Here is a 12,533-nt window from a genome sequence, read left to right on the forward strand (position 1 = left end):
ATGGTGAGAGTGCGAGAGACTGAAGAAAGAGTAAGAACCTGACAGGAAAGCATCATCATCAGAGCTTTTTAGCTAAGTTTACAGTCAACTAAAATTTATTGTAAACAACCAAAGAGAAGCTGTTGGAGTAATCAGTATGAAATGCTTCCAAACTGCTGGCGTTCAGCTGTTAGCCTCCTCCATGCTGTATTAGCTTTACCAGTAGCAGCTGGTGCACTGCTGTGTGGTATAATAAACAGAGAGCAACATGGAAGTGAATTCAATAGATTAGCTTTATATATATCAGCAAATTGTCACAATATCCGATCCAGCCTTTTGAGTCAGGATAGGACTGATAACTGACCCAAATCAATTTTCTTCCCCCCCCCCCACAGATGCAGTAGTTGTTCTCAAAATCTGTATTCAGATTTTGATGTGTGATATCAGTAAAGTTCCCCATTTAATAGAGCTGTTTTACTAGAACAGGGCTGTAGTTTTTCATGCCAGTCAAACTGTCTCAAGTGAAAGACTAAGGGTTTGTCACTGCAAGAAAGTTCAGGTGGTGTCGGCATACGAATGCGTTAACACTAATGAAGGCTTTGTTCAAATATGATAGACTATAATAGCAGAACTCTTTATGTTGTTACTTCGAGCTGTGTTTTTCCTGCTGTGACAGGTTGAGAAGCTCTGCAGCGGAACATGTTAGTCAGCTCTCACACCTCTTTGATACATTTCCTCTTCTTTTTCACCAACCTGGCTTTTTTTTCATCTGTTCGTATGACACTTGTATCACTCTGTTGCTCGCTCGGCTTCCTCCTAGTCACTCTCCTTTATAACGGCTGTGACTCCATTGTCATCCTCCCTTCACTTTTATGAACTGCGCAGTGCTTCCAGTTGAACTCACGCGTTTCATTTCCTGCTCACTTCACAAGTCACTTAGTGCCGGATATTATTGGGCACGCTGGTTTATCTTCTTGGATGAACCGTTACCGACTATAATTAGACGGCACAGAGTGGTGGCGGGTGCTCGAAGTGATCATCTTCTCTGAACATAAATAGAAAACTGAGAGTCCATGATGACATGACAGTTTCAGCAAATGCAGAGTCCTTCCTATAAGACGGGAAGTGGAGCAAGTGGGGAGTTATTAGATCTAGTAATAGCAAAATTGTCTCTTCACTTGCAATCACTGAATAAATTGGAGGGTTTTTATACTTAGAGTCTAATGTTTTTCTTTTCTTTCTTTTGGGTCAGGACTCCATTACTAGACTGAGAAAATAAAAAGGTAATTTGATATGATTTAAATAAATGTTTGTCTGAAATAGAACATGTAATATTTATTCATTGCAAAATATAAAATATCATATATAGTATATAATACATATAATAATTGCATTTTTAAAGCCTTAACAAAAGGCCTTAACATGATGCGTAAATTTACATATTTTGGATTTTCTGGGCTCATCTATCATTGGTGGGTATAAATGCCCATATCTAAATAAATGCAAGTTTTGTTATAGGAAGTTGGGTTGCTGCAACTACTTCTTGATCAGCCACAGTGATGTGTTCACGGTGAAAAGATAAAAGAATGGATTTTCATTTGGTTTAAGATGATAAAACTAGCTAGCTTATTGCTCAGAGGTTCTAAATTATAGCTTAGTGTCACTGTGCGCTTGCGTGTATAGACCATCAACAATGTGGCAAATTAAACCCCTTTCAGACGTGTGTACTCACTAGGCTGTGAAATGAACACTGATCACTACAACCTCATACACACTTTCAGTACAACAAGTCTGAACTGCATGGAGTTGCATTAACGAATAGACACCCATCAAGAGTACTGACTAATTGACTCACATAGGCAATGCTTACATGTGTGAGACATGAGACTGTAGAGCACCTACCCAAGAAGTGGCACTTTAGTCCCTACTCTGATCATCACATTAGGGTTAAGATGAAATATTTCTTTCTTTGTTTTGTTTTTTTCACGGTTTCATTTTCATCTTCTGGGGTATTTCTTGTTGTCTATCTCTCTCTCTCTATATATATATATATATATATATCTCTATTGTACCAGTATCCAGTATCGGTTGACTTGAGGTGTTTTATGTTGTAAGGTAAAGACCCTGCATTATTACATATCACAAACCCTATGAGCAAGCACTTGGTGACAATGGGAAGGAAAAACTCCCTTTTAACAGGAAGAACACTCAGCCAGAACCAGGGGCTGCCATCTGCTGCGATCGGTGACAAAAGACATGCTGTGAGAGAGAGCCAGAGTTTAAAAGTAACTAATGATTAAATGCAACAAAAGGGTCCAGTGTCACCTGATGCAACCCTAACTATAAGCTTTATCAAAAAGGGAAAATTTAAGCCTAATCTTAAAAGTAGAGAGGGCATCTGTCTCTGGAATCCAAACTGGGAGCTGGTCCCACAGTAGAGAGGCCTGATAGCTGAAGAGTCTTCCAGCCATTCACTTCTGTATGCAAAATCTCATTGCTTTTTCTTTCTTGTTTAATTTTTATTAATCTAAATATCAGTACAACAATTTCAATTTCAAAACATTGTAAAAAGGAGGTTTTAAAATTAATTGTAAATGTGTTCTTTAGGTCCATCTGCAGTACTTATATTGTCCACCAGATTAATAAAGGAAAAAATTTAAAGGGTCTATTCATCCTTCTATCTAACCACATGACCAGTTTGGTCGGGATTAGGAATGGAGGATAAAGTAAATTGTCCTGATTTTTGTTCATCTGCTTGGCTGTATTAAGAAAATCCTTGTGAGTTAGGGAAATACCCACTGACTCTCATCACCAGAGAGTGCCTTCACTTTAACAGACTGGCAAAGCCAGCATGTTACATTTACTGGATGTAACGGAGGTTAAGTGTCAGACTGCTCCCCAAAACAGCAGATTTTAAAATGCGCGCTGCCATTTCATTACAGTCGGGTTAATCAAATTTTATTCATTGTGCATTTGGCACTCCGAAAGCATTTCCAACGTTCATACAAGACTTCAGTCAGAAAATGTTTAGCAGTTCTAACTTCTTCATCGGAACGAAGTTGCTTTTTAAAAAGTAAGTTTTGTGATATTTTGTTCCCAAACTATTACATGTTTATGCTACAGTATTTTCTTGGTCTGTGATTTTAGTTTGTTATTGGACGATTGCTAAGCAGCATGATGGCGTCACAATATGTCCTGCACAATCAGGTGGCTACAGGCAGCATGATGATGGAAAAGAACCTACAGGGGACTCGGGTGTATCTGTTTGCATACAAATAAATCCACTATATAACTATTTTCATAATTCACATAGTGCTCAAACTGGGATTTGTACATCATTTTAAAATCACATTGACACAAAATATTTTTCCAGTTCTGGAGTGTTGTGGAAGCTCCAGACTCTTGGTGTGTGTTACACCACCAGCATTTTGTCAGTTGCATGATTCATAATGGTAATGTACAGTAGGTGTGCATGTAGTTCAGTCAGTTTTATGTCAGGTTTTACACTAGGGCCCGGTGGATCTGTATCGGGGTCAATGCAATTGCATTCGCTCTAAGGTATGTAGGAGAGGAGTGCAGCTCATTCAGAGCCAGGTGCAACTAATGCACTTCAACAAGCTTCTGAACAGATGGTTTGGACTTCTGTGTGCGGGCGTGTGTGTCTGTAAGTGTGAGAGAGCGGCGATATTTTGCAAGCACATGCACGGATGTGTGTTTGTGCGTGTGTCTGAGTGAGGCTGAGAGTTGGAGAGGCGAGATATGCCATGCACAACATTTCAGTGGAGCGGTTATGCAATCACAAACACAGGTAGAGCATAAGAGAAGCACTACAGAAGCAGGCCCACAATAAAATCTATCATCCATTATAAGTCTGCCACACAGGCCCACATGGCCCACTTACTGCTCATCGTGATATCCCCCACTAACATTGTGCAGATATCAGTCTACTATCTCTTCTATCCTCTGATACGTAGGGAGCCAGTGGGAATGCTTCTGGGTAGGAACACAATCCATGCAAAGGTCTGAGCATCTTTAAAAAAAAAAAGCACTTTGGAGTGGCAGACTGAAAGTTTTTTTTGTTTTTTCCTGTATCCACATTTAGAAGAGGGTGTCTTCTTGTTCCCTTGAACCAGAGCTAAAGTTCTGACACTGTTTGCAGTTACATGCCTAACTTTATAGAAATGTGTCTCAGGCCTGGAAGCTGACATCGGTTTTGAAAGGTGACACATCCCCTGCATCATTTATAATTTATCATGGCCTAGAAAATGTTTTGCTGTGAATTGCACCCACAACCTTCCTCTTTTTGTGCGGTATTTGTCACAATATATATATTATGTCCCCTCTCAGAAACTTACAGTTTTTAATCCAGTTGCTGCATAACACTTTATTTGAACTAGTTTTCATTCGTGTTGCTATACGGGTTAGGCATGGGTGCACTGCAGTGTTTCCACAGTGAATAAACGCTCTTTGATGAGTGACTTGTGTGATTTTTAAGTTGACATTTGAGGCTCAAGGAACAACCTATCCTGCTCCATTCAGCCTCTCAAGGCTATGTTTGCTCTCTAATCGAGTGGGTGCTAGCCAATGACTTCTGGTCATTCAAGGCAAGACTGGCTGTCATTACACATTTGTATGAAATCTTGGGTCATACTGGGTTCTCTGGGTTTCATGTCAATGAGTTCCTAATGAAATAATTGTTAGAGCCAGACTCAGTGTTCCAAGTCTCAGTCACGCAAAGCCACGTAACTATATGGGTATAGCTATTATAAATGCCGATACCGATATATGGCTAAATTGCTAATATTAGCCTGTCAGTCGGGCTCTAATAAGTGTGTTACAGGTGAAATAATGTGAAGAAGGAAGATTGTTTTTAAAAAGTACAGCTAAAATTTAACATTTAGTTTAGGTTAGTATAAATGCAGCCGTCTATTTTGTCAATTTTGACTTTGCAGAAAATGACACTGCCCATCTCTTTAATGCTGCCTCAGTGACCATATTAGCATAAAATATTCACCTATTTCTCTCTGAGGCTTTGTGAATTCCAAAAGGAAAAGTGAAGGGTAATGTTAATTCATGTGGAGCACTGTCCTAACTGGATTAGATCCTACTTTGCATGTTATTACAGACACTTACATTCAATCAAGCTATGACTTCTCTTATCCACCTGAATGAGTCATTTAAGGCTCCAGATATTGTGATTAGCTCTTAAAAAATAGTAAGTAATGTGAGAGTTGTCCTCCTATGGTCACAGACATCTGTGTGTGTGTGTGTGTGTGTGTGTGTGTGTGTGTGTGTGTGTGTGTGTGTGTGTGTGTGTGTGTGTGTGTGTGTGTGTGTGTGTGTGTGTGTGTGTGTGTGTGTGTGTGTGTGTGTGTGTGTGAGAGAGAGAAACTGTGAGATGTGTTGTTGGCTGCTCTGTTGCTGGAGTGCCTCTCATCCCCTTTTCTCTAGTCTTGATGATTGTAGCCTGCAGGATGCCATCTGGGTTCTGTCATGAGTTATTACTGTGGCAAGCAAAGGCTGACATGGCTTATGTACAGCATTATGTGGCCGCAGGTCAAAGTGAACTGAGTCTGTGTAGGAGTCAATGTGTGGGTGGCAGGATAGGAGGCTCTGTGTGTTATATTTATATGTATGTAGCTATGCGATATTTTATTGCCCGTGCATTTGTCTCTTAGATGATGTGCTACAGTCGTGAGCAGGAAGTCTTTCCGAAATAATGAATTGTTGAAGTGAATTTTAGTTTCCCTGACTTCCCTGTCATTGTAAATTTAGGTGTGAACAAAAATAAATGTGCTACCTTAGGCTCCAGGAAAGGTTAAATGCACACAGGTTTTAAAGCTTGATCACCATCAGCACCTCTCTACGGAATGTTTTTTAGAATCATTGCTTTGGTTCAGTCTCACCATTTTCATGAGAAATTCAGTTAGTGTTTTCCTAGCTCTTGGACATAGCTAAGCGTGTGTCAGCTAAAAACGTAACACAAGTTATTTCCCCAGGATTCTGGCTCTTGCACCTCCTACTACATGACAAGCAGCAGGCGTAGTGGAGAAAAGGAAATCGTATTTGGAAGCGTACCTTTCCTTTATGAGATAATAACATAACCTTTTTGTTGGTTGTGAAGGGAAATTTGCCTTTTATCTTGTGTTGATATACAAACCTCAAAAATTATCTGGAATATCACATGAAACTACAGATCAAGAATTAAAAAATCAAAAACTGACAAGTAATTGAACAGCAGAGGGAGACAAAGACACAAAGAGCAAGCAAACAAAGGAAACCAGCCAAGAGGAAATTGCTTATTTACCTGAAATGTATGACTTCAGAGCCAAGCCATAAATAACAAAACTAGACTTCCACACTGCTTACTGGAACAGGTACAGTGGTACACTGGCCTAGTTGCCAGCTCTCTATGTCTCGGCTCTATTTTCTGCAGTCTCCCAGTGGAGGGAGTTCTTTTGTCACTTTCCCACCTCTGATTTATTATCCATATGCTTAGTTACAGAGGTGCTCAGCTCTGGGGACATTAGTAGCCGTAGCTGCTTCAACAAACACCCCCCACCCCCCCACCCTGCCTCACAGTGTTGCCACAGCTTGGCAAATAAGCAATGTGATGAATGGGTTTGGTCCTGTTCACATGCTCAACTGCAGATAGAGAGGAAACTCAGGTTTTCTGTTCTGTGTTTTTTGTTGTTGTTTTTTGTGTTCTGTTTTTTTACTCTTAGATCCCTAAGGGGGCAGGATTGTTCTGAGGTTTGGAATCAAAACAAGATGCAATAGTGCTGCATACTGAAACCTAAAATAGATGAAAGTGCATATGCATTATATGCAAACCCTCACAGTTTACAGTATAATGTGTATGAATAGATGACTTGAATACAGAGCAATGTTTGCAATACAAAGACTGTGCATTGTGTAGTTCAGGTATCAGTATGGATGGTACATTGTTGATGATGATCACATTTTCCATGGTAGCATCCACTTCTCTGCAATACAGTCAAAATATTTGAACAGGTACGGGCACCATAACTAACGAATAACAAGCGTCTAACAGGATTATATTTAATTTACCTGAGCCTTTCTGTTTTGATACAGGCTGAAGTCAGAACCTGAACGTCATATAGGGATTGTTAAAATCTTAAGGGTCGGGTGACATAGAGTGTGTTTGGCAACCACAAGCTGTCAGATCAGCTTTGATGCTCCTCTTTAATAGACTCTGATAGTCAGTGTGGGGTGAACATTTGATAAATAACACAATTCACGTGATTGTCATGCTATGAAAAGCATAGCAGGCTAAACATCCATTCAAAAATGAGTAAAGTTCTGATAAGCAGACATTTAAGGTCTTCGAACTTGACTGGTCTGATGTTTTAAATTAGTAGTGTACTATGCAGTGTGGACTCACAGACACTAATTTGTGCTTTGAGGTGTGAACGTACAGAAAAAAGATTAACGGAGACTGGATTTTTAAGATTGATACCAATATTTGGCCGATGTATATATAATTTTTCTTTTCACGAAACATAAACAGATTTCGGTATTTTTTGTTATGCGCAGTTACAGAGTTCTTACTATCATAATGTAATATGACAATGCAGTTTAAAAAATAATCTTGTTTTATTGTCACAGCAAGTCGTGGATTACCTGTTTACACTCTGCCCACCTCTGCTCGGATCAGCTGGTTGTTGTGTTTGTGGCATTCCGTGTTGCCAACAGGGAAGTTGTGGCCAAATTCACCAATGTGGAAAACTTCCACATTGGTGAATTTGTTATGAGTAAAAGACTCACTGCCACCAAAACAAGGAAACTGAAATACTTTGATGTAAAGCAACAAATAAAATCTGCTTAAAGTAAAGGAAAATTGAAAGACTTGGTCGTGGTATAATATCCTTAAGCCAGTGATTTAGACTTGGCACACTAGTAATATTAAGAAATTCTGTGGACACAAAATAGATTGTGCTATTATTTGCCAACGGTCTTGGAGGATGAGGTACTTAAAGAACCTTTTATTCAGGTCTTTGGAAAATAATTTGTCACCTGTATGACTCTCATACATTATATAAGCAAAACTCAAGCTTGTGTTATCAGTGAGTGTGACGTTAGCTGTGCACAGATTTTAATAGGCACAGCTTCAATGCACAAACAAGGATAAGACCACAGAAGATTTATTGGTTAATCTGATTTATTTTCATCTTAACCAAATGTTTATGTAATATAGAATAGACAATAATGCAATCTTGCTGTGTTGTTGCATTGATCCCAGATGGTCAGTCACAGCACTATACTTTTTCATTCCTCTTACACAGTAGATTCAGTAGCAGACAGGCCAGGATAATTATACTATTATATCATATCTGCCACTGGCACTGTAGCAACAGGGAAGCTGGATTCTTGCTCTAGCACTTTTGTCCATTTGTGGAGGCACTTATGGTAAAGTGCTGATTGTTTGAACTGGAGATAGTGTGTTGACTATACATTGTTTTTAACACTTAGTGCTACTATACTACAGACCTGGTTGTTATGCTTTGTATCCTCTGGGGGCCATTAGGCCATAATTGCCACTAAGGTTGTTCTATATATTTTTGCCACTGGCTCTAAATGACTGGGTCTGCAAAGGAATGCATAGCGCCAACATTATCCTAGTACCATGCCAGGACCTTATTTGAACCAAGGCAAGTTAAGGTAACTAGCCATAAACTGTCTCCAGCAAATCACTCAATTACCCCAATCCTCCTGCTGGCTCTGCAGCAGAACCTCCTGTATTGGCCTCTTTTCCATGCCAGGAACTTCCTCTGGAATTGTTCACCTGCCAGAATATACAGCACTGGGTCCAGGCAGCTGCTTACACTGCACATGGCTTCAGAAAACTCATAGCAAGCATAGAGTACATTGGTGTTGGAGGGGGTCACCAGGTTAGAAATCCTCATGAATACCATGGTGGTGGCCATAGTGTGGTAGGGCAGAAAGGAGACCACAAAGACGAGTATGGCGGCAGTAAGGAGATGCAGGGGCTTTCCTCTCGCTCGGTTGCTTTGACCTCTTGGGAGACGCCTCAAAACTCGAACCGTCATGGTGTAAAAAGCAAGCATGACAGTGAACGGCAGCAGGAAGCCTATTGTTGTTCTGATAATGATGGCTGTTCTGACATAGTAAAAAGGATCCTGGATCTGGTCCACACACACAGTGACATTTTCTGTGGGCTGAATAGAAAAAGTTAGAAATAAGTCAGGAATGGAGCTAAGGACGACCAGCACCCACACGCAGAAGGAGCACAGTTTGGCTTTACCCGCATTCCACCAACGAAGAGAACTGATCGGGTGCACTGTGCCAACGAAGCGGTCGAAACTGATTAGAGTCAGGAAGAGGATGCTGCCATATATGTTGATGTTGAAGAAGGACTTCTTGAACTGACAGAAGATCTGTATGTTTGTGATGTGGGGCCTCCTCAAGGTAATGTAGAGGGAGAAGGGCAGTGTGAGGATCCACCCCGAGTCACACAGAGTCAGGTTAAGCAGGAAAATGTTGCTGGAGCTTGAGGTTTTCCTAAAGCAGGTGTGGTTGATGAGCACTACTAGGTTTCCCAGCAGTCCCACCGGAACAGTGAAAGCAAAGAGCACCAGCACGATGTAGCAATACCAATAGCTGTCCTCAAAATGGTTGCAGAATTCTGTTGACTGGTTCAGGAACACGAGAAGCTCGTCTGGGATTTAAGGACAGGAAGTTGTTAGTTTTTACTACAGTAGTTTTGAAAGGTTGGCTTAAACTAATGTGAGTGGTCAACATTACCATGAGGATAGTTGGATGTCTAATTTACCGAACGTAGCCTTAGAGCTGCTTTGTCTGTCATATGAATGTTTGGACATTTGAAGAGTAATTTGCTCTATTGCTGAGAAGTTGGTGACAAATTGGAGACAGCTCACACATCTGTTTGATGTGAAACTAGATCCAACCAAAGTCTGATAAGCCTGCATTTGTGTTATAGGAAAAAAGTTGATTAATTAACAAGATACCATATTTTAATTTTGCATTGCAATAGGCTGTTTGGGTCTTACCATGATGCACTCTTCTTTACTTCTTTTCACTCTCTATGTGTTTATAGACGGGGTGCAGATAAGTGGTCCGCAGGTGCGCATGCGCTGTCAAAATAAAAGATGCGCACCAGATAAGAAGTTGCAACGCGCGTTTGCGTACATATAAAAGGCACTGTTTTTGTCCGCTAGAGTGGGATTTTTACGGCATATTCTGCACCACATCTCTGTGCGTTCATCATTGGTTTGAAGCCAGCTCACCTCCTGCAACCACTTTTCCGAGAATACGCGCTTCTTTTGCGGTTCGGACTCCTTCTGACATCTCTTTGGAGGTGGAGGAACACCAAAGTAATTGCTTAAAGGAGCTTCTTCGACATCTTTAAGAGTTCTAAACAAATGTTTGTCCTCCTCCAGAAAATCTTATGTACGCAAACGCGCGTTGCAACTTCTTATCTGGTGCACGTCTTTTATCTTGACAGCGCAGGCGCGCCTGCGGACCACTTATGTGCACCCCTGTTTATAGACCACTTTGCATTTAAAAATGAGTTATTATTAATATCCGTCTCTATTCTACAGTGTGTTTTTGCATCAAACTGAATCTCATCTCATGAAATCGCATTTTGTGTGTTCACAAATGTAAAATTGTGGTTTTCCAGGTACAGCAGTGGGGTTCTTGAAATCTTCTTGTAGCCTTTGAAATCGATGTTAATGGTCAAGAAATGGTGTTGCCCCTCTTGCCTCATTCTAGCACTATATTTACACGGACACACTTTAATGTTTTATGTCATTCTTATTCTGTATTTTAAGACTGCATTCAAAATACTGCATTTTTGTATTCAATAGTTTTTTTTTCCCCCCAAGTCAGATGTTTTCATTTGTTTCACTGACTCTGCTGAGTACTTAAAGTAAGATGTTTCCCCACTCTCTCTCAGGGCTCTCTGTATTTACACTACTGTCTCTATAATCTCTGAGCATCACCAGTGTGTCCAGGAAGTGAGTGCTTGATTGTCTGCTGTGAGCAATGAAACCTGAGGGGACTGTTGATCTGTTCCCTCCACCATGTCGGCCGATGTTTGCACTTAATCAGAGATCAAACATTCATTTTGCTCAGGTGAGCAGACCTTTAATAATTCACATCTTAGCACCCTCTGAAAGGGAGAACAGAAAAATGTCTGCTTTGGTTATTTAAAATGCGTAAATGACAGTGAAACATTCGTCACACTGGTATACTGTACATGTAAGTAATAAATTGTTTCCACAGCAGGAAGCTTTGCATGTTTAATTTGAAAAACCAAAAAAAAAAAAGAATTTGTTTCTCCTTCCAGAATCAAACTGGGAATCTTCTTTTGCTCCTGAGTGCTTGGATTAAATTGCAGGGCACTATATAAGTACTGCTCCATTTACCATTTACTAATTATGTCAACAACTACTTTTCACTCAGAAGCTTAATGTTAAGTTTTATAGGTTCATTTACAATAAACTAACTAATGAAAGTATTTGAAGTTGAGATTTGATCTTACCTTCTTTACTTGGTGCTGTACTGTCCCTTTTTAAGAGCTGTGTCATGATGGAGGGATCACATCTCAAGCTGGCTTCAATGCTTCACCACCAATTGTTTGTTTCCCATGTGACTGGAGCTATCGGTGCGCTGCTGCTTTATCTGTGCTGTGCTGTGTGTGTGTGTCTGTGTATCTGTACATCCGCACAACACAACAAAAAGAGGATTAAACAGAAGTACTGTTTAAATATCAGGCGTAATTGCTTGTCCACGTGTGCCAGTGGATGATTGATTGCTGACTTCTGTTAGTGTTTACTGTCTGTGTGACCTGTGAGTGGATTATGATTTTGTAACCCGAGCACTTCCCCGAAATATCAAATAGAGGTGGAGACTGGAGACCATAAAGACAGAGAGGACCCTGCAGACACAGATTTAGCATTTAATAGAAATGACTTAGGAAGGAAACTGTCAGATGATGGCTAATAGTAGATGATGCGCCTATTTGTAATGAAAAATAAAGCACAAAATACTGGTGTAATGTTTTATGTCCCAAAGATTCTGCCATATTTTACGCTTTATTTTTTACCTTGGTAAACGTGCTATGAAGACGGTTATGTGCAGTGTCAAATCGTCGCCAGTAGATGGAGACAGAGCTGCATCATTGATTTAGATAGAAACGACTTCAGGGAATTTGGGCACTTTAGTAACAGTTTCAGAAGAACGACACTATAAACGTAACGGGGATCAGAATGTAATGTCTGTGTGTTTGCACTGTGATTTACAGACATGCAAAGTGTCCCCGTTTCTCTCTGTCTATCTTTTTTTCTTTAGTTAATTTTGTGTTTATGTGTGTGGCTTTCTTGTCAATGTGTGGTGTTGTTGTTGTTGTCCCCAGCCGGGCCGAGCCTTGCAGTAGACATTGCTCGTGAATCACGCCTTATCGGGATCCTCCACGGTGGGGAGTTGCAGTGACTCAAAAGGCTTGGCTGAATAGCCTTGAATCACCCCCGAGTTCAATCCTGCCCATA

The 12,533-nt window shown here is 40.4% G+C and overlaps 2 protein-coding genes across 9 annotated transcripts in view; one reads left to right on the forward strand and one right to left on the reverse strand.

The window, feature by feature from the left end:
- The window catches only part of tmem117 (transmembrane protein 117), a 48,345-nt gene that overhangs the window by 4,238 nt on the left and 31,574 nt on the right, over nucleotides 1-12,533 (forward strand). Inside the window, exon 1 of one of the 4 annotated variants that reach the window (XM_076885995.1) lies at nucleotides 9,628-9,747. The exons of the other annotated variants lie outside the window; for them this stretch is intronic. The gene's annotated coding sequence lies outside the window, so the exon portion shown is untranslated. Of the gene's footprint in view, nucleotides 1-9,627; nucleotides 9,748-12,533 lie in introns of those variants that run through there. 4 annotated transcript variants of the gene reach the window in all.
- On the reverse strand, nucleotides 8,143-11,663 carry LOC101483233 (P2Y purinoceptor 1-like). 5 transcript variants are annotated; one of them, XR_001167825.3, is made up of 4 exons: nucleotides 10,269-10,440; nucleotides 10,032-10,115; nucleotides 9,766-9,944; nucleotides 8,143-9,679 (listed from the first exon to the last, which is right to left on the reverse strand). XR_001167825.3 is itself a non-coding variant. In XM_012922584.5 (3 exons), the coding sequence occupies exons 1-3, from the start codon at nucleotides 11,571-11,573 to the stop codon at nucleotides 8,893-8,895; spliced, it is 747 nt and encodes a 248-aa protein (XP_012778038.1). In that variant the 5' UTR covers nucleotides 11,574-11,663; the 3' UTR covers nucleotides 8,143-8,892. The 5 variants fall into 5 exon arrangements, 2 of the variants coding, with proteins under 2 accessions (XP_012778038.1, XP_004563838.1); XR_013099364.1 differs by having other exon boundaries at nucleotides 10,032-10,440; XM_012922584.5 differs by lacking the exons at nucleotides 9,766-9,944; nucleotides 10,032-10,115; nucleotides 10,269-10,440 and adding an exon at nucleotides 11,528-11,663 and having other exon boundaries at nucleotides 8,143-9,179; nucleotides 9,266-9,679.

This window comes from Maylandia zebra, linkage group LG7, assembly GCF_041146795.1.
Source record: "Maylandia zebra isolate NMK-2024a linkage group LG7, Mzebra_GT3a, whole genome shotgun sequence".
Taxonomy (NCBI): Eukaryota; Metazoa; Chordata; class Actinopteri; order Cichliformes; family Cichlidae; genus Maylandia; species Maylandia zebra.

Bases quoted from the DNA above. Each gene is read 5' to 3' on its own strand.
- LOC101483233 (XM_004563781.6), bottom strand. From the start codon at position 11,573: ATGACACAGCTCTTAAAAAGGGACAGTACAGCACCAAGTAAAGAAG. The intron at 9,680-11,527 runs GTAAGATCAAAT...CTTAAATCCCAG, and splicing joins TACAGCACCAAGTAAAGAAG to ACGAGCTTCTCGTGTTCCTG.